This window comes from Typha latifolia, chromosome 11, assembly GCF_019914945.1.
Source record: "Typha latifolia isolate L0001 chromosome 11, TyphaL0001v2, whole genome shotgun sequence".
Taxonomy (NCBI): Eukaryota; Viridiplantae; Streptophyta; class Magnoliopsida; order Poales; family Typhaceae; genus Typha; species Typha latifolia.
Window position 1 is genome coordinate 6,291,375 of NC_133096.1, and position 22,290 is coordinate 6,313,664.

The following is a 22,290-nucleotide window of genomic DNA, read 5'->3' on the forward strand; positions in this document are numbered from 1 at the left end:
GGACAGAGCACTTGTTCTTTCCTACCCAAAACTAGCTAGTGCTTGTGAAGTATCCTTCTGAAGACTTGTAATCTAAGAACAAGATGGTTTACAAGGCAGAGGAATCCAGATTTAGAAGACAGGAGGATTCCATGAAGAAGGGAAAGGACCCAAAGCATGAGTTGGTGATGCTGCAGTGCAACAAAGGGAAGGCCTCCAAGTTCAAGAGGAGCTGCTATGGTGAAGAGGAAGATGGTGCTTCCTCTGCAATGCTTCTCATAGCCTGTATTGTTTTAGCTCCCCCTTCATCCATTTAGGGGTCAAAGCTCCTTCTCTTGCTCATTGTAACTATCAGTTCTGTTCTCAATCTTGTATATCTATCTCTTCTCCCTTTACTTGAATGGAAGGTTTTTTTAAATTGATAATAAAAACAGAGCATTTTAGATACTCTAAATGTAGCTCTTCCTACTGCTAAGGGGGTGAAGATTAAGAACTCGTCAGATTAACTCCGACTCGACTTGCTATGTCTAAATCATATTGAATACGGGTGCAAATGTGTTACCCCTTTCGGATTCGGATCCGAATATAAGTTTATGCCTAGTTTAGTTTGTGTATAAAGTTTTGTAAAAATAACTTTAGGCATATTTTCTAAATAAAAATTATGTACATCTATAATTTTTCTTACATTTTATCCTCTCATTGTAAAACATAATAATTATCTCGAATAAATCTACATAAAAACTTATATTTAATTACTAACTATAAATAAATATATTAATTATATTAAAAAATCTTGCTTAGAAAATGTATATAACTTTATTGCATCATCTACGTTTAATAAGGTTTTACGTATAACTTATCCCTACCTTATATAATATGTATAAGTGAGTCTTAATTAATAATTAAATATCTCTAAAACCAAACTTCACCTTAAATAAAAAAAAATTAAAAAAAAAAAACCTGATTCGGATTCAGATAAGGTTTTATATAAGTCAGTCGGAGCACCTCCGACCTTCCTGCCTCTTCTCCTTCACCTTCCGTCCTTCCCCAACCCACTCCCACTCCCACTCCCACTCCCACTACCCACTACCCACTACCCACTATTCACTGCCCTATCTTCACCTCAAGCCCTCAATCGTTACTTACTCATAATCGAAACCGAAAGCCCTATCTACTTATCAAGCCGCCTTTGAAATCCCAAAATCTCCACCCTACCTTTGCCATCTTCAACTCCTCCTCTGCAGCCATCACCTCTCCGCCGTCATTGCCTCTCCGCCGCGTCACCAAGCTCCGCCTCCTCCCTCCTCGAGCTCGCCGTCACTGAGCTTCTTCGCCATCACCAACCTTGTAAGTAGATATTTCTATCAATACATAAAATTAATTATTCAGTTTGTCTACAATTAATATGTAATAGATGACATATCAGTTAAGGCTCTTCTTCTTGTCGGCGATTAGAGAACTCGTTAGTTTCTATCTTGCTTTTTTAAGGTTCAGTTTGTGTAGAGATTCAGATGCTAATTTTAGGGCATGGCTGTCTTCTCTCTGTTTTTAAGGAAACATCCTCGTTCCAAGATTATAGATATTGCTTAATATGCATTCTTTCTGGATAGTTGGGTGTTTTTATTCCTCTGTAAAATTGGGATATTGATTTTTTTTTTTCTTTGAACTTGTGTTAATTTAATTTGTTGAAGTTAATGTGAACTTGTGTCTAGACTTTGTATTTGGACTTGTGTTAGTTTAATTTAATTCTGCGGGCTTCTTGACGCCTCAGTATAGGTCACCTCTCCATAGTCCATCCCATCGAGCAGAGATGAGATGTGCGCAGCGGTAGTCTCACCTTCTCTCTACTGCTATCTTCGACACTCTCAATTCAACGCTGACCACCTGTTTGACTATATTCCCCTTCGAAAAAGGCCTCCTTTTGCCTCCAGTAAAAGAATGCACGGCTCAAGCAGCGCCTCATGGCCTCGTTCAGGTACTAAAAGTCATGGCTTTTCTCTTATTTCTGATATGGATTTGCTTTATTTCCTTCCAAATTGTAGACTTTCAGCTTTTCTTGAGCTGTTTTTGGTGCACGAATGAGTTTAAAATGTCTTCCTTTTCTTTTACCTCATAGTGGCTCTCATTTATGTTCCATTTTGATCGCAATTTATCTCATTATCTAGGATTCAACCCAATGCATCTGCTGTGATTGGTCAGTTATATCTAGGAAATTCCTTCCAGGAATACTGCAAATTGTAACACAACATCCTCCTTTTTCTTTTTGTCATTTCTGCTTACTGAGCATCGTCATCCAAGTATTGGAGGTTACTTTTGAGGTTTAGATTTTGGTCTTGTGAACTATGATATTCGTCCTTGAAATTCAAACTCAGTGTGAACTTTCTAGTTCACAACTTGTTGTATTATAACTGTGACCTTGGATAAGTTTTGAAAGAGTATTGTTGTCAGTCATCTGCAAGATATCTAGATAGCTTCAGACAGAAAATGTAAAAGTTTAATTTACATTAGATTTGATCTTGCATATATAAATCTACCACAAGTTTTAGCAAATTGTTTTGTACAAGGGAATAAAGGCATGGACCCTGACAATTCCTGTAATTCTTAATTAAAAAGAATATGATAAACAAGACTGACATGGTTGATGATGTCTATAGAAGAAGACAACCTTCTATTGTTATTTATCCAGACACTGAATTTGTCACAACTTTCCTAGCATTTTAGTGCATAATAAGAGAAGGAAGATGGAGAGCTCTCTGTCTTCTCTTAATATAAGGTGAATACTTGTGTTGTATAACATATATACTCATCGAATAGCTGAAGACCCTGACAAATTTGCAGCTGGATCAGACAAAGTTTCAAGGAAAAAAAAAAGAATCTAAAATGCTTTTAGGTTCCACAAATTATTGAAGCATTATAGCAAGGCCCAAAATGCACTCTCTGCATCTAGGAATGTAAAGCCAGCAAACCGACATTCGATTAGACCTGATTTTTGAGATTTACCTGACCAAGTTATTGTGAGCTACTATAAACAATGGACAACATAACTTACCTTCATCTTACACATCACACCCCATACTTTTTCCATTGACTTCCTAATGCGGATTTAGTTGTTGAAGCTTTGGGATGTATGATTTGGTTTAAAGTGAAACTTAAGTGGCAATATATAACTTTATATAGTTGGTTGGATTATGTAGCCAGGGCTTCTAGCCCCCAATGATAATCAAGACTGATGAGGGAAAGTTTGATCTCCTTTAACTGTATTTGCAATGCGGTTCAAAAATGAAGACAAGACAATAAGAACAAGACATCTGGCAACCAGAAGGAAAGAGTTGAATAAAGGAACTCCTAGGTATTTGTTGATCTCAGATATAAAAGTTACATTCCCTATCTTGCTAGAAAATAGATCCTTTTTCCAATCAAACATTACCATACCAAATCCTCTTTCAATATGTTCATACAAAAATCTGATTCACACTTCTTTCTCATCAACTTCTTTGCCATAATGCCATTTGATCCAATAGTGAGGAACTAATATGATAAAGCAGTGAAAAGCTATACAAGCTTATATTGATTATTGAGAAAATTGATTTTCTCCTTACTAGTTGCGTAGATAGAGTTGAATAGTGAACACTATGGGTAATGCAGGGACTATGATTGAATCAATAAATTTAGTGTTTCATAAACATTGTTAAGAAGGAAAATAATACATTAATTTGGAATAACAGACTTCCTCAAGCCAACGAATGGAAGGATAAAGTAATTACTGCTTGCGCGTTGTGAATTACTGAAAGTGATCAAACTTAAGCTCCATTTTGGAGACTAAGCTCCATTTTGGAGACAAACTAAACAACTGGAACTTGAAAAGAAAAGAAGAATGTGGTGTAGTATTAAGAAGGATTTTGTATTTGGCACAATTTTTGGTTATATCATGAAGTCGTGGAACTTAAATGTGGAGAATAATTCTATGTGATCTCTGGGTATGCCAGGAATTCCTTTTAGCTGCTATATCATGAAGTTATGGAACTTACATGTGGAAAAATAATTATAGATGGTCTCATGGTATGCTATTTTCTTTTAAAAAAAACACAACGTGAGTACCTTATATTTGAAAGACTGGTAATATACTGCAGCATCTTACCTTGATCTCTAGTTTTATACTGTAAAGAATAGAAAATGAGGATTTGAGGAAATTCTTTTAGCTGAAATTAGGGAAGATTGGAATGATTTACAATTTCCTATCTATAGTTCTACTTTTTAGAGGTTGTTGTCTAAGCCAATGGATTTTCAAGAACTAGTTGATGTTCTAGCTACTAGGTAGCATGGATACTCCAAAAACAATTGTATCAAATACGGATATGGGTCAGATAAACTCCAAATACATATCTGATACTTTTTTGGAGTATTCGGATTAAAAATAATTTATTTTAAATATTAGATAAATGTAGGATTTGGCTGGATATGCTTAAGATATGGCAGGATACATTTCGAATACCTTTTTAAGTTTATTGGTTACATCGAGTCGATACTGGGTTAGTTAAATGGTTAAACCTATTAAGCTATTAGTAGTGAGTGAGGGAAGAAAGAATTGGGCACGACCATTCTAATTTCCAAACTTATCGTGCTCCCTCCTCTTGATGATGCCTACTTCCTCCCTCGATGCTAGTCTTCCTCTCTCATTGATGCCTGCTTCTTTCCTCGATGACGCCTACTTCCTCCCTCGATGTTGACAGGCTTCTCAATCCCTCCACTTCTCCTTCCTCCTCCTCTCCTCCCACTTAGAAGGCATCCTTTATCTATATCCATGCTTCATTGTTTGCCTATTATTTTTTCACAATCAACAAGTTCTCTATCAATTGAGTATTACTGGGAAAATTTTCCAGCAAAAGTATGATCCTAATCAAATAAGGAACTCGAATTTTCAATTTTTATAAATATGTGAGTTCATTTGTAATAGTTTTGTATGTATGTATTTGAAACACGAAGAGTTGTAACGTATCAATAAAGAAATGGAAAAATACCAAGGCCTTATTTACTTTAGGAATAACTGAATAAGAGCAATACTAGGATTGGTATTCTTATTTGTTATTCTCAAAATAAGGCATTTATTTTAGGAATAACTTTTTTTTATGCTCACTTGTATTATGTATTAAGGGTATGATAATTATATTTGATGTGATATAAAGTGAAGGAAAAGATGAGAAAAACGATATTTGTCTTTTATGAAATTACAATAAATACCGTTTGATTTGATATAAAGTAAATTGATGAGATAGATATCAACGTAAATTGATAATTGGGTTAGTGTGGGATATAAAATATAATTTTGACTAATAGTGTTTATATTTTAGAATAAGGCTATTATGATATTTAGCTGTTATTTTAAAATAAGAGATTGTATTCTAAAATTTAAAAAAAAATAGTTATTCCTGAAATGAATGAGGGTAAAGGAATGAGAAATTTCTTTTATTTAGGACTAATCTATCTGGTCCCTTTTGATTATTGAAATACAAAGTTTAAAGTTTTAAACTAAAAGACTTCTTTGTATAACAAGCTAGTGATGTTTCATTGGTAATTTCACATAGTTTGCTTCTTCCTAGATATCACAGATGTCTGGAAGTTTGGGTTCTAATGCTTTTCGTTAGCTGTACTCTTTATCCAAGATGTTACTTGCAAAAGGCAAATACCTTTTTTGTCTGGCAACAAATAAAAGAGTCCACTATTGTTTCTTCTCACATCTTCTTTCTGTATTTCGTTTGGTACAGGAAAGAAAGCTAAGCAACTATTTTTAGTGTTTATTCTTATTTGGAAGGTTGAAGGAAGGCGAATGATTATTGTTCTGAAATGCTTTTCTTTGCACTTTTAAGATGCTTTTCCCAACTCTAATTGATGAACTTCTTTGCAAATAACTTTCAAGCTTGTTATAACTTATTACTGTTTTGTCCAGCCTTCTTTTTATACTGCATACAAACCCATTTTATCTTGTCTCTTGTATCTGATCATTGAATCAGTCCATAATTTGGTTAGGACCCTCCAACCAAATCAGAAAGCCTGTGGCAACAGATCAACCTTCTTCGCAATGACTCGTGCATGTTTCAACCATTCTAGACTTTTGTCAGCAAGACAAAAGTTTGAAGGCTACATCCCTCGAAGCTGCACTACATCGTCATCACAGGTGTCATCCCGTTCATCACCATTGGTTCTAAGTACATCAGCTCTAGTTGTGTCAGCCCACCTCACCTCGTCTGATGTGCCCCAAAGATCCGAGGAATGGTTTGCTCTCCGGAAGGACAAGCTGACAACAAGCACGTTCAGCACTGCATTGGGCTTCTGGAGGGGCAATCGAAGGTCTGAGCTGTGGCATCAGAAAGTATTTGCATCAGAGGTTATCACATTTGAGGCAGCTGCCAAGGCTGCCATGGATTGGGGTGTCCTTCATGAATCTGCAGCCATAGATCAGTACAAGAGCATCACAGGCCGCGAGGTAAGCTTCTTAGGCTTTGCGATTCACACAGAGGCCAGCTTTGGGTGGCTTGGAGCATCACCTGATGGAGTTCTAGGATGCTATCCTGATGGTGGGATTCTAGAGGTTAAGTGTCCCTATAACAAGGGAAAGCCTGAGCTCGCACTGCCATGGCAAGCCATGCCATATTATTACATGCCACAATTGCAGGGTCAGATGGAGATCATGAACCGTGACTGGGTTGATCTCTACTGCTGGACTCCAAATGGAAGCAGTCTTTTTCGGGTGCATCGAGACCGAGCTTATTGGGAACTCATCCATGGAATCCTTCATGATTTTTGGTGGGGAAATGTGGTACCAGCTAGGGAGGCATTCATGTCAGAGAAAGAAGTTGATGCTAGAGCCTACGAACCGAAGCCGAAGCACCGACTTACTGATTTAGTGGTTTTTAGAAGCAGGAAGTTGGCTACTGAAGCTAAGCTATTGTGCAAGGACATCGGGGGGCATGTGGAGTTCTTCAAATGAGGTATTTGTCATATGAAGGACAAGTGCTCTACATGGATCTGAAAGCAAACACTATCGAAAATTCAGAAAGATCTGGTTTATGCATCTGTATGGCCTCCCAATTCAATTACTGCTGCATGATTGATAGCATTTCGGCAGGAGAAGCCTTCAATGATCTCATTGATAAGCTTGCTACCCATTTATTTGTTGTTTAACTATGAAGCCAATGTCCTCCAGTTTGCCCAAAACATGAGGGCAAAGCCTCAAATGTGTATGTGAATGATCAAAATATAAGTAGATGATTAACAGTTTATTCTGATATTTAAATGTAGAAACACAAAAACATTCAAAATATGATATTCTTTTTTAAAGTTTCTGGTATTCTATTCAGAGTTGTTGGCCATTGGAGGTATGCTTACTAAATACTGTAACAAAATAGATGAGTTTCAAAACCTTTATACCTGAACAGGTGACATCTATACCATTTTAATGCCATGTAGGATGCTATGGAATGCATCACTCTTTTAGATAAATTAAATTGCTCCTCAATCCGAATAAGCCTGGTGTCTTCCATGTGGACTTAATGTCACCCCATTTATGGTATATAGTTTTGAAACTCATCTATTATTTTACATGTTCCAGGGAGCACGCCTGAACTGGTCGAAAATTTGGATATTTCTGATATACTTTTCCAATCAGAAGCCTGATTTCTTGGGACAAAAGAGTTCCTATTAAGTCAAAATCTTGACTTTGTCATATATATATAGAAGAGTACTCTTAATCCGAAGTAGTTGCTTGGTTATACAAATTAGAATTCAGCATATTGACCAGAGTTGCATATACTCCTGATTTATATTTTCTTTTTGCCTAGTGCCATATTTCCTAGAGCTTACTTGCCTCCCGGGAGAGCTCTTGCCCCCTCGACAAGCAAGCTCAGAATATAGTCCATGATCAATCTCATCCAAAGGGTTAGAAGTAAAACAATTTAAGAAGATTGATCAGTAAATATAGATAGATGATGTGTTGCTAAGTTCATATATGATACCTCTAAATATGGGCGGCAATGGGGACGAGTGGGGTTCGTGTTAGCTCGGGTTCGTTGTGTCGGTTCATTTATCTATTAAATGAGATAAATATATTAGATTTAAAAGGGTTAAATAGGTTACTTGAGTTTATATAGATTATAAATAAATTATTCAAGTGATAAACAAAATATTCAAATGTAGTTCGTAATCAGTCATATACTAATTGAATTTAAATTGGTCAAATAGACGAAGGTATTAAATATGAAACACAGCAGATTTTATAATCAAGTTAAATGGGTCAACTTATTTATAACCCTGAACTCAAAAAAACTTATTTATAACCTGAACCTAATTATACTAAAGCCCAAACCGTTCCATGATTCAGTAACAAGGTCAAAACCGCACTGTTTCCTCCATACCCATGAGTCATGACAAGGACTAAGAAGTAATCTAGTAAGTGTTCAAGAGCCTTCCTTCTTTTTCAATGTAGAATCCCATAGGCAAAATAAACTTGCTTGGTAAGGCAATGCAACACAAAATTGGATGCCTTTCCGAGTGCATAAAATTAATATCGACGCAACTCTGCGAGATTTGAAGAGGAAGAAATCAACACGTTTTTCTCTTTCAAAAAGAAGAGGCGCACGAAAGTGTCAAGCTTTGTCGTCACGCAATGTAATCTATTAGTCGGATGACAAGAACTTCAAGTAATCAAGATGTCATTTATTCCCACGCTTTACAAGTCAGAGTATATATCAAAGAGTTATATGCTCAATAAATGCATATCTTAAATAGTACAATTTTCTTCTAAGAGATCCAATTTGAGCCGGCATAAGAAGTAATAACAAAAAAAGAACAATAAGATTGAGATAAGCTGCTATTTATTTACTATGCTAGTATAAAAAGATTTACACTGAAATAAGCTTATGCTCAGTATCCACTTTCTCAAACCAACAAAAAAAAAAAATATTAAACAAAGCCTACATCAGAGCATTGAACTGAGAGAAACAAAAAAGTGAAAATTGTTTTCCAACTCCATAATGTTAAAAGATAATATCAAAAGGCTGTTTCATACAACATCCATGTTTTACAAACCTTCACAAAGAGGGTGTGGAATACTACTGAGTCTACTAAAATAAATTTTGAACATACATAATATTCCCTATTTCTCCAATACGTGTTACAGGAAACCCATTGCAATATAGCTCCTCGGTACCAACTTCTGAGGCAGAATCACAATTCTTAGAAGAGCATATTTGCATCAAACTACAATCTGGAACTGAGTATATATCCTTTTTCCCATGTCACCCAGAGGGCAAAGCATGGAAACACAGAACGCCATGCCAATGTAGAGCATGAGAAATAACGAGTATCACTAACAAGTCTCTAAATTCTACAAACCAAAGCATCTCCATCACATTAATGGAACATCTTAATAGTAGGAGGCACCTTCCTAACTGTAGGAGGAAAAAGAGATGGTACAGGGGATTATTCTCCAATAAGATCCAAAAGTGATGAGTGCACACAATTAGTACTAACCTCAATTGCTTCAGAGAGAAGAAACTGAAGCAAAGCCGCCATTCAAATTCCAGCCTCACACACATATTGTCAGATCAAATCAAATCTAGCTCAAAGCTAATTGCATGTGGCAATAATAAAAAGTCCTACATCTGACCAACTCTTTAGTAGTCTTTTTCATCATCCTTTTAATCTTCTCCGGAACACTCTTTGGCGTACAACGTGCTCACCTCCAAACTTCCATTAGGGCGAGTTCGTGCACTGCGAAGTCAAGTGCTTGGTCATTCTTGAACCACACTGCATCAATATTACTGTCTGATCATCTTTTTCTTTTTCTTTTTCTTTTTCTTCTTTTTATCTTTATCCAGAGTCTGACAAGGCAAAAATTAAGGATCATATTTGCCTAGCAGTGTCCAGGAGACACCACAAAGTCTTGCATTCAAGTAGCCAACTCTGAAAGCATAGCAACACCAAGAGAAGTGACAACAGATTTCCCTACAGAGTATTAAGCAGACATGTAATCGACATAACTTCTGCAGTCAAATAAAAGATAACAGAACTGCTGAAAAGAGAAAGCCGATTTATTTCTTTTTAGAACTTTCTTGACTAATTGGTGGCTGGTTCCAACAGTCAGAACAAAGGAATTCAAAAAAGAATGTCTCGACATACTCAGAGTCTTTGATGCACTTCCCACATTGTATACACCTTGCAATGCAAACATCACAAGCCATACACACTTCTGGACCTTTTGCTCTGCAGCTTTCCAAAGGGCAGTCGTACACAAGCTTATATTTATTGCATAAAGGGCACATCTCAATGTCAAGGGCACAATCATCATCACAATCTGAAGAAGACTGACCAACATGATAGAACCGCTGTTTCCGAGCGCTTGACTTCTGAAATTGGTCTATGCCCAACAATGACTTAAGCTCTTCAAATTGTTCCTCTGATACTCTGAAAAGCCTACCGATTCTGAGATGCTTTATACCAGCCGTACCTGGAGATTTAAAAGCCTTCATATTGTTTATAAGTCCCACTAGACTTAACCTCACACATCCCAGAACATTCAACTGCATTACAAAAAGGTTATAATTTATTAGCACACTATAAGTGACTAAAGGAAAAAAATATTAGAAATATGAAAAAAAAAATTGATGGTTAGCAGGTGAAACAGGCATAATATCTTCTTATAGAACCACAGTAACACATGTTCAGAATAGGCACATATTAGATAGAAGGTACTTAGGAAGGACTACTTAAAGAATCTTGCTTTCTTTTAAACTCACTAGCATTCACTAGTAAACTTCGACATCGATATGATTGATTCTTTACAACAGCATATTAAATTTCCAAATGGTACATATCAATGACCTTAATTCAAGGAGAATGGAGAGTTGACACTACTTAAAGGGATAGAGTATGACAAGCATCCAGCCATCCACTAAAAGAAGTATGTTCAAGTGAAGAAAAATCCTATCCATCAGCTCCAAATGATCAATAGGTTTATGCCGGATGTTAAAGGTAAAGCTTCAAAAAATATGATCTTCTAATTGGCTCTTTAGATTTCCATTAAGCCAAAGTTAAAATGCATATAGTTGAGGACTGATTATTCAACAAAACACTATAAAATGCAGGTAACTATAATTTGATACACTCCATAAATGAGAGATACCGAAATCTAAATAAGATTTCAGCAGCCTGAGTGACTACCTGCCACCAGAAAAAAAACATTGTAATATGCAGAAATACAGCATTACAAAAAGCAAGTACGAAGGACAAGATTTAATGAGATCTTAATTTTTGAAATCAAGAGGCTGAAAGATAGCATGATGTTTTCTGGCATCTACAAACTAACTTAGATATCACTGAAACAACAAAGAGGAACTCTTTCGTAATGAAAGGGTGGATTTTAAACACCTAATAGAGCATTTGTGACATAAATATTGAAGTTCTAGAAATTGCCAGACATTCGCTCAAACACCTAGTGGAAGTTATTACTATGTAAACAGTTATATTGATACACCCTAAGACACCCTACGCTAACACATTTAGGCAATATATAATAGTATTCTATATTAATCACAAACAAACAACAGTAGACAGAGTGACAAGAGCAATTGGTGCACCCAGTGCCTGACTGAACATGATTCAATTAACATATCTGCACTGGCATTTTTTTCTAAACAAACTGTGCTACAAAAAAAAAAAAAAGAAATCATCCAATCAACTTTCCGAGTTCATTAGAATGCACCAACAAGAATTCTCCATAAATCTAGTTCTCATATCTGTAGAACAGAACCTATAGACAGGTAGCCACAGATGGAAGTAAAAATTTCCTTAATAGTTGAGCCCTGACCAACATGATTCAATATCTAGTTTACTACTAAAGGTAACTTCTAATGACAGCTAGCCACTTCTCAAAGCACCTGGTTACCAAGTCAAGAATCAGTAACATTAAACAAAGAGAGGAGCTTTCGCAAAAAGATGCTCTTTTTTCCTAAAAGCAGCAATTCAGTAGAATGTAAAGGTAGTAAATGCATTGAATTCTGAATATTTAAAGAGTATTCTATGCTTACAAACATTTTATAAACATCCTACAAATAAGATGATGTGGCATCATCTTGTCCACCGATAGTTTTTATCCATCCCCATAGTCATTACTATCAATGGATAAGATGATGCCACATCAAAAGTGTTTGTAGAGTGTTTATAGGCATAGCATTATTCATATTTAAATAAATAGATTTACATGGTATTGAAGGAGGAATCCATACTATTTTATGATCTCTACAAATGAACCAAGAGAAATCATTAAATGAGATATCTCAAGTTAGGACACAAAATGCATAACAGGTTTCTTCCAGATGGATACTAAGTGATTATATGTTTATATGTCTATTATCAATAGAAAGTAATTTTAAAACCTAAAAAAATTAAATACAAATTACCTGGCACTTAACAGAACCTACACAGTTTTTTGACAACATTTACAACAAGGTGTTGAAAAAGCAAGTTCATCCAAAAAGAGTCTCAAGTATTAATTGAAAATGCAATTATTCACATGTAATTTGATTCTTTGACCACCCAAAGTAGGCCTAAGTACTACCAGTAGCATATAGAACATATACAAGTAGCATCAAGAGGGATAGAATATATGAAAGAGGCCTCAAGTGTACAAATCACTCCCATCATTGAGTCTCATCCGAAAAAAGAGGGATAAGATATCATGTCGTCATTTGTAGTTAACTAAACCGTTAGACTGCATATAGTTGATTTTAGATGTTAAACAGTTACTATTTATGCTGTCGGTCTAATTTTATGTATTTCACTTCAAATTACGTGAGTATATTAATGATATTGTCAAGATTGTCCTGATAATACCGTTCCTTTCAGTCAGCATGCTATACTACCTTATTAATAATTTTAGGCTTAGACTTTCCTAAAAATGAAACATGAAGCATGAAGAATGTTTCACCTCCTTTTAGTTAGACTAATGGAGTGTACTTGATAAATGTTGAAGATACAATCACTACAACTTCTAGGTTTCTCATCTTTGTACAAAATTATGGAACTTGGAGCAAGGAGGTAGGTTGTTACACCTCCATTTTTATTTTTCTTCCTTAAACAACTGACACCTTCATTCTAAACTTCTCAGAATTTACAATGCTGAGAACTTTGTCTCTAATTATTTTCAAAATGATTACATTTGAGCTTGCCAAACTCATTTCATTTTCTTCCAATCCTCATTCCATTCATTTCCTTCCATCGTCACTCCTCATGAAGCATCTCATTAACATACTTGCTTCTATTTTTCTTGATTTAGCAGAATGGAAGTGGCGTCCAAAGTCGAGCATTTGACAGAAGAAAAATGTATTATATCAAATAAATCACTATTTTCCATAAACTTTTCATTAATATTTCTTCTTTTTTTCAGTTATTGTCTTACTTTAGCTTTGTATATCTAGTTATGTAATTTTCATCACATAAGCATATCAGAATTTCCATATCACTGCAACCAGGGTAAAAAAAATGTGCATAAGCAGATTCAGTCCCTTGACTCCCAACAATCTAACATAGAACACTCCTGCATATGCCCTAACAGCAGTTGGGTTGCATAACAACTATACGAGAAAGCCACCTTTTGTCATGCATTAGTACATCTAAGTGAGTTAAGCATTGGAATGCGTATGACTAAACAGTTACATATTTAAACATCAAACTCTACATCTTCATAATTTTTATCTTGATTGTTTTAACTTCACAGTTAGTTCTTTTTCCATTTTCTTCTTTCCTACCCAAGTCTACTTGGTAGTTCAACATGTGTTCTTTACTATGTTATCATGTCCAACAAACTTAATTTGGTTTTCAGATATTCTTGTTTTCCTCTTCTTTTTATACTCTTATCTCTATTTTTTATATTCAATACTTTTTCAAATTTACAAAATTTTGACTACATCTAATACCGAATGCATCTGTGCCTGTATGTACTCACTTATGGCATAGAAGGCACCTTCGCTGCCTATATATCCAGGCACCATTTAGCACATTGTTTACCACCACATGTACTTTATGATGTCTTCCCTACTGTTTCTTAGATCCTAGTCATCAACACTTAACAAGAATTGAGCCCAAAGAGAGATAAAAATGCATACTACTTTTTAATTAGAAGCATGCAAGGTGAGTTATTTGCACATTGCTATTATCCATGTATTTATGAATACTGTCTCAAATGATGGGATAAAAGAAAAGATTTTGTTTTAACTGCGACACCAGGGATTACCACCTAAGCACTTAAGAAAGTTTTGATCTGGCTTTCCTTACCTTGGAATCATCAATCCGCAATTTAGTCTTCACTACTGCATATAGCAGTAAAAAATTAATGAATAAACAGAAAAATGTCAGCCAATTTAGCTGAAAAAAAAGTTTGGCATATGATGCAAATTAAGGTACTCTGAAGGAGACTACAATGGTTGTTAAGGAACTTCACATCTTTGCAGGAAGACACAAAGTGTGACGCGGTGGTAGTTCTAGCTGCTAGGACTACATCAGCTGGTCTATTCAGCAGTGTAGATGGACAGTCACATATTAGTAGCTTATACAGAAAATTGTTAAAGGGACATATGAAAAGCACCATAATAGACATTCCATTTTATCCATCCACAGCCAATTGAATCCATCAACTACAGAAACCATAAAGGGGAAAGAAGTACCCCTCCAAAGTTAATCATGAGGGACACACATATACGAAATTCTTGGTCGAAAAAGCAAATATAACATATGGCTAACAATATCAATGATCAAGATAAAGGGAGCATTTATACAAATCTATAAAATTCACAAGAGCAGAGATGCAAAATAACAGAGATAAGAGCCAAAATACTATGCATATGAACCTTGCAATCAGGTATTCAATCCTTGAACAAACAGAAATAGTAATAGTCGTAAAAAGATACCGATACTAACCTTGCTTAGCCTTGGGTTGTGCTCAAGCACAACCCTCAGACCGTCATCTGTGATATTCGAACAACCAACCAGGCTCAAGCACTGCAAGCTACCTTGCGCTTTCTGTGTTAGCCGAAAAAGAGCATCATCTGTTATTTTCTCACTTAATTGAGGCTCTATATGGATGCACCTCCACAGGAGGGGATCATTTTGAACAGCTGCGCACAAATATTTGCAGACCCTTTCAACAGAAAGGAGATCCTGAACACCTAAAGAGCCAAGCGCGAAGAGCAGACCCTCATGAGGAATACCCTCATCTTGAGAAGAGTTAGCTGATTCAGCACCACTGGAGCTGGGAAGCTCCTTAACATCAGCAATAGATTGAAAAATCTCATCTTGGACTTCAAAATCAGATAATCCTGAGGAAGATTCCTCTTCCTGACCACCAACAGGACCTCCATAATTACCGCGGGCTTCTGAGGAGACCATCAAAGCCCTATTCCAGTAATAACTCAACTCTGCTAAGAGGTTATTACCACCCACTTCATAATTGCCAGATACAGCTCCCAAATCCCCAATCCAACTGGCAATAGCTGCTGTGAAAGTGGTTTCCAGGTTCATCCCAAAGGGATCAGATGGCAGCAGATCAACCATATCATGGTGGGAAGCTCTGAGGTCTCCCATCCAACTGGCGATCGCCGCCGTGAAAGTGGTCTCCAAATTCATCCCAAATGGATCAGAAGGCAAAAGATCGACCGGATCACGGTAATCATCTGCCTCTCTCCACCCTCTGTTCCCTCTACAGGCAAAAGGATTCTCAGAAGAGTAGGAACCACCTAGACCTTCCCTCCTACTGCGGGAGGAGCAATCATCGTCCATACCGATCGAAGAAGGAAAGACCGAACAGGATGAGAAATTCAGGGCCATCTTCCAAAAAATTTCAAAATAGAACCTAATGTTTGGATTTCCTTTTTTGATTTTTTTTTTTGATTTTTTTTTTCTCTTTTACAAGTCTTCCGAGATCAAAAACAAAAGAAATCTAACAAGAAATAAACCGTCCTCCAAAAAAACAAAGAACTTTAATCCTTCAATCAATCTTCCTTCTCTTTTTCCCAAGATCGAAACCCTAGATCTCCCCAAGAAAACCCTCAATTTTCGATAGCAAACAAAAACCTAGCACCAAAAATCTCACGGAGCCTCTTGTTCACGGATTCCCCTGAATCCGAAGAGATTTAATAATACAACAACAAATCAACCAACCGACAAAAGAAAGAGATACTACAAACCCAACAATCCAAGCAAACTCCTCCTCAATCTTCCTCCAGAAACAAATCACCGCATCAATCCGATCAATACCCACCTCCCAAATCCACCTACGCCACCAGAAAGACCACAAATTTCAGCAGGAAAACCTGCCGATCGACGTATTCCAGCACCCGAACCGACCCGATACAGCCTCCAGGGATTAGGAATCGGAGAAGAAAGCAGACCGAGGACGAAACCCTAATCGCGCAAGTGAGAAGAGAAAGGCGAAGCCCGCAAAGATCTCCCCTTTTTTTTCCCTCTTCTTCCGGGAGAGGAGAGGAGAGGGGGCCAAAGAGAGCACGAGAGGAGGAGGAGGAGGGGCAAGGGTTGGATTTTACTAAAATTAGGGGGTGGAATTCTGAGGGGTTCCGACCGGGAGAAGCGGTTCGCAACGTACACGTGGCGGTCCGTCGCCACGCGCTGCTCGACTCGCGCGACGCGGATGGATTCCAGTGGGCCCCGCCGTATCGGATCGCTGGAGGCGTCGTGATGCAATCCCCACCGTCGGATCGTTATCTTGACGTGATTAGCTTCTCGTCTGGATTATTCGTTACCTAATCTTATCTGATTCGCTTTGGCCTTGCCACATACACATAAAGAAATTATTTCACTTATGCTATTTTTTTTCTCTTCTTTTTCTTTCTTTAATTTTTTTTTATTTTTAATGTACACCTAATAAACTTATAATTTGCCCTCCTTTATTTTTTACTTATATAATTTTAGTTAATTATAATCATTAATTACTTGTTAACTGAGACGTAAAAAGAAATATAATCTAATTTGAAATTGGTAAAAGTAAATTCATCATTTTAAGTGGAAATATCGTTTAGATGCATCCTTTTTAAATAAATAAATATATATATATATATGATTAAAATATCCTATTATTTATTCAGAGGGATATACAAGTAAATAAATGATTTTAGAGGGGTAAAAATGTAAAAATGAAGTTTGGATGACAGCCATAAATGAATGTCAAATCCATAGATTAGCAAGTTACCAAATCCAACAACTACTAAATACATGGACTTTTTGACCCAAAAAAAAACTATGTAAAGGGAGAATTTTACATCAATGTGGTTGGCAATTAATATAAATTTCTTATTTCATGCATTAATATGGTGTAACTTTGATAAACGGCAGGGTTGTGATTTTTGGTTGTAGATTTAAATAATAAATAAAAGAGAAATTTATATATAGCATATTGATTTATAACGTAATTGTGATTTAAATCTTATATTTTTATTATTTATAAATCGAGCCATATGATTTAACGAATATGTACAGAAAATATACTGATTTAGATTTAAACTAATGCCATGAGAATATTCTATTAAGTAGAGATACATTATTTCTAAAATAACTCAAAAGCCCTTATTTTTAAAATAATTAAAATATCCTTAGTATGTCTTAATTGAGGGTATTTTTATAATTTTCTTAGTATACTTAACTTAACTCAGAGATTTGGATAAGTTTAACTAACTGATCTAACAATATGGTGTTTCTTATATATATTCCTTAAATCATATATCTTGATGTGTAAATAATAAAAATATGGAGTGTAAATTATAATTTTATTAAAAGATAGGGTGTTATATGTAAATCTCCTAAATAAAAATTAGGTGGCGGGGAGAGTGAAGAAGTTCGGGTAAGGTTAGAGAGAGAGAGAGAGGAATAAAGAGGAAGAAGCTTGGAATGGAATGGAAAAGATATAAGAAAGATAGTACTAGAGAATGGAAGAAGATGGAAGACAATAGCATGGATTCTTTACTTGGTCATGCTAATTTGGTGAAGGGTGAAGGATTAGCACTAGTTCTTCTTTAGTGAGGCAAGGAATATAGAAGCTACATAGGAGAATAGGAAAAGGATAAGAGAGAGAGAGAGAGAGAGAGAGGAGTGGTCAATGGGGAAAGGAAGATGTCCTCGTTGGATGCTCTAAGCTTTTGAAGGTATTAGAAGATGTCATTAAAATTAGAAAGAGTTTAAGATAGGCGGCTATCTTCAATTAGATTTCGTACATGAGATTTATTTGCCTGATCAATGTATACATTATAAATTATTGGATCTTTAGTGATTCTCAGCTATTGGTTATAGCGATAAATGGGCAGAATCAAGTAGCTCCAATTTGGACCATTGATTATGTTATCCTAAGTAGATTAGGATAGGCTTATTCCTTATAATCCAATTTGAAGGGTCATCTCTTAATCATGACTTTTTATTCTATCAAGACCTTATAATCCAATTTGAAGGGACATATCTTAATCATGAGTTTCTATTCTATCAGGACAAGAATTTAATGCCTACCTAATATAACTCTAATATATATATATATATATGAAGGGGTTGGATGTAGAAATATATTAGATAAATAGATATTTCTCTCTCCTAATTTTGGAGATGGCTATTGAGATAATTAGTATGGCCGATGAGAAATGTGGGAGTTATATCCTATTTAATTATGATTTGTTAAAAGTAATTCATATTTTAAGCATGATTACCTAACTTACTTTGCTATATTAAATTTTTGGGTCACTTGAATATCATAGTTGGAAGAGTTATATTATTATTTTACATGTAATCGATAAGTTCACAAAACATATTTATATATCTTCCTCTGATATTGGTTATGTATTAATAGTGAATACAAAATATTGAACAACTGTGATTGCACCGTAAATTGAGAGATGTGGTATAAACAAAGTGATTATTATAAATGCATATTAGGATCATGTCATTATCTTCTGTAAATATGCATTTTGCATGGTATATAAGTTATCCTAAAGTTTTATAAGACATGATGGCTTTAACCACAGTGGTGTTGTCTATGAGGGATTTAAGTATATTGTGTTTTCACCAGAGCTATGACATATGCTTTTACAAAACTTGGAGCAAGGATGTTAAATGATATGTTGAGCATTTGTGTTTTGAAGAATTAAATAATATTGTATACTAAGCATTTTGTGCTAAAAGATGTATCAGAACATATCAAATGTCGGCTAACTTAGTATGTGTATCACATGACATAATGTTTTCTGTATTTGAGAGAGAGTGAGCATGATGTGGTGCCCCTTTGTATATTTATAATGCTCATAGTAGGAGAAGATAATAGAAATCGTTGGTTATATAGTTTTATTCTTTCCACATGAGACTTTTTCTGTTTAGTAGTATATATCAATGTCTATTACTTTTTAAAATAATATACACATACTGTGATATATTTTTGGCATATTTTTAAAGGCGTCGATTGCTATCTACAACAGCATAATCTCTTAGAGGCATTGTAATATGATATGATTAATCTCATAGGTAATCTTCATACATTGTTGACTCATTATTATGTTATGGGCTAAGACTTCCTATACTCATAATACATTATGTCGTCAAATAAGCGTATTTTGAAAAACAGCTAATTTGAAGCTTTGACATAAGTTGGATAAGGATTATCCATTGAATATACTTTAAGTGTGTGCACACTTGTCGTCGTTTGTTTCTCAAAATTCTATCAATATCAACTTTATTAAGTCCATTTTGCAAATCAATTCAATTTTCAAAAGTATTATAAATACATAATATTATTTTATAAAAAAAAATATTTATATATTAGTTTTCTATGGTGAGTTATTCTTAGTGTGCGTGCATACACTAGATCTTACAAATATTAGGGTTGAATGTAATACCAGCATCAAGCTTGGTTGTTTGAGTATATTTTAATGGTTATGAGATAAGTCGTGTAAAATAAGATGTATCATGATTGGTCGAATAGTGATTTGGCATGCTTATTTAGTGGGATGTATATCTAAAGGTCCACTCTATTATAGACTATTGACTTTGTTTTAAGAGACTGATACATTTTAAAAGGCAAGTAAGAGATGCTGTTCTAAGTAAATAAGTATAGATCTAGTTCGTAACTAATTAAGACACCCATAAATGGTTATCACTTATAAATTCTTATTCTATTATGAGATATATATACTAGATCTTTTCTCTTTTAATTCTTTCTCTCTTCCCAAAGTCATGTTTAGCAGTTTATGCCATCATTTAAGTTTACAGTTTGAATACTGAATCAGTATGTCAATCTCACCCAATATGTTAGTTCAACATTGACCTCATTGTCAATCCTATACACATCTAATTGATTTTTATCTCGTGATTAAGTCTTCCAAAGATCTTACTTCCACTACACAGACATTATCGAGATCTTCCAACATATCTAATAGTCCATGACAATCTATGGTAGACATCTAAATTCTCTTCCATAAGATTTACTTCACAAGTTGATGTAATAACTTCATAGTATGCAATCTAGCAAATTTTGATCTTCAAAAATAGATTTGTAAGTATTAGACAGATCTAACCATAAAACTCTCTTGTAACCAAAATTTTAATTGTTAATACAATGGCTACAAACTTGAAAAAAAATATAAAAGATAAAAAAGAACTTGACCTATCATGTCCTTTTCTTTTCTTTTAAAAAAAAATTAACCATAGGCAAGTTTATAAAAATAATCAACCTACTGGCACTAATTAAATAAGGCATGAGTTGAGTTAATAAGGCTTGATTTATATTTATTATTATCTATATAATGCTCGATTCTTTGTATATCTATATATGTATTTTTTTTTAATTTTACAAAATGTAGACCACTCAATATTCAATTTAAGCTTGATTCAAGGTGGATTCACACTTAATTAAAATATAGTTGATTTTAGTTATCAATTAGCTTGAACTATGCTTGACTTAGGCTCGAGCTCAAAATAAAGTCAAATTAAAAATAAAAAGTCAAATTAAAAATACTCAATCTAACTTTAAAGGTTTGGTAGCTCAAAATTAATATTAAAATAAAATTTAATGGTAGTTGATGTTTTAAGAAAACATAGTGGACTAAGTTGCTAACCATAATACATTTTTTTTTCCAATTTACAATGTACTAAATGTTACATAGAATTTATAGGCAGTGTGGAAAACAATTGTATTTGAACAAGTGGCATTTCTAGCTACTTATTTGAAAAAAGTTTTCTTATATTTCATACAAAAAAAATGAAAATTCTAGGGCATGGAAAGCCGGATAGGAGTTAGCTATATGTTGTCACAAGAGGATAAGAATAACTTATTCATATTAGGAACAGAGATAAAGTAGGAATAGCAAATCAGATAGAATAGAAATAGCAAATTGGAATTGTTATTACCAAAATGAGAGATTTATTTTAAGAATAATTATTTATATTATGTAATGGATGTGTGATAATTAAGTTTGATGCGATAAAAAGTGAATGTAAAGAAGAAGAAAATTACTAAAATATCCTTTAATTTGATGTAATTTTGATAAATAATGTTTATCATTTTGGGTATTGTTGTAATTTTAACATGCCTTTATGTCTGTGATCTTGTCATCATAGTAATTACAAATAAATATAAATGCAATATTAACCTAAGTATTGTTCTTGCGTCAATGTCAAATATTTTATAAAAATTAAAAAGATTTTAATTAATGGTGGCCTCATTCTTAAGGGTCTAGATGATAATAATTTGAGATGCACTTAAAAGTGATCATCAGGCTTGACTCGTCTAAGCTCGGCCTAAACTTGTCTGATTTCAATTGGGCTAAGCCCGGCCCGACCTAAGCCCGAGATGTCAATAGGCGGTATGAGCTAAGTCTTTGTCTGCTCAGCCCAACCCAAAAGCCCAACCCGCTACACTCACTTGCTTGCTAATTTATATTTTTGCATGAGTTAGGACTTTGACTAAATAAGCTTTTCAATACATATAAAATAATATCAATTGGAGTTCATGGGAAAAAAAGATGAGCAAATTAGTGAACACAAGTTAATTATATTATTTAGTAACGAATTACATAAGTAATTTACGACTTACTTTATTTCAAAATGTATTATATTATTGTTTTAAGTTGTCATATTCTAATAAATTTTATGACTATGAAATAGTTGAATTTGAATATATTTATAAAATATGAAGTTGTATATAGACTAAATAATCTTTTAAATACATATAAAATAATAACGATCAGAGTTTAAATGAAAAATTACAAGTAAAACAGTCAA

General features: G+C 34.5%; 2 protein-coding genes across 6 annotated transcripts; one reads left to right on the plus strand and one right to left on the minus strand.

Annotated features, from left to right (window-relative positions):
- Positions 1-986: 986 nt before the first annotated feature.
- LOC140797378 (uncharacterized) lies at positions 987-7,314 on the plus strand. 4 transcript variants are annotated; one of them, XM_073150764.1, is made up of 3 exons: positions 987-1,326; positions 1,751-1,954; positions 6,004-7,314. In XM_073150764.1, exons 2-3 carry the CDS (start codon positions 1,941-1,943, stop codon positions 6,962-6,964), a joined length of 975 nt encoding a protein of 324 aa, XP_073006865.1. In that variant the 5' UTR covers positions 987-1,326; positions 1,751-1,940; the 3' UTR covers positions 6,965-7,314. The 4 variants fall into 4 exon arrangements, with proteins under 4 accessions (XP_073006865.1, XP_073006863.1, XP_073006864.1 ...); XM_073150762.1 differs by having other exon boundaries at positions 998-1,326; positions 5,988-7,314; XM_073150763.1 differs by having other exon boundaries at positions 998-1,326; positions 1,756-1,954; positions 5,988-7,314.
- A 1,673-nt stretch (positions 7,315-8,987) lies between these two features.
- On the minus strand, positions 8,988-16,086 carry LOC140797666 (F-box protein SKIP14-like). 2 transcript variants are annotated; one of them, XR_012110703.1, is made up of 4 exons: positions 14,947-16,086; positions 10,153-10,553; positions 9,505-9,978; positions 8,988-9,422 (listed from the first exon to the last, which is right to left on the minus strand). XR_012110703.1 is itself a non-coding variant. In XM_073151296.1 (3 exons), exons 1-3 carry the CDS (start codon positions 15,850-15,852, stop codon positions 9,870-9,872), a joined length of 1,416 nt encoding a protein of 471 aa, XP_073007397.1. In that variant the 5' UTR covers positions 15,853-16,052; the 3' UTR covers positions 8,988-9,869. The 2 variants fall into 2 exon arrangements, 1 of the variants encoding a protein (XP_073007397.1); XM_073151296.1 differs by having other exon boundaries at positions 8,988-9,978; positions 14,947-16,052.
- Positions 16,087-22,290: the final 6,204 nt, after the last annotated feature.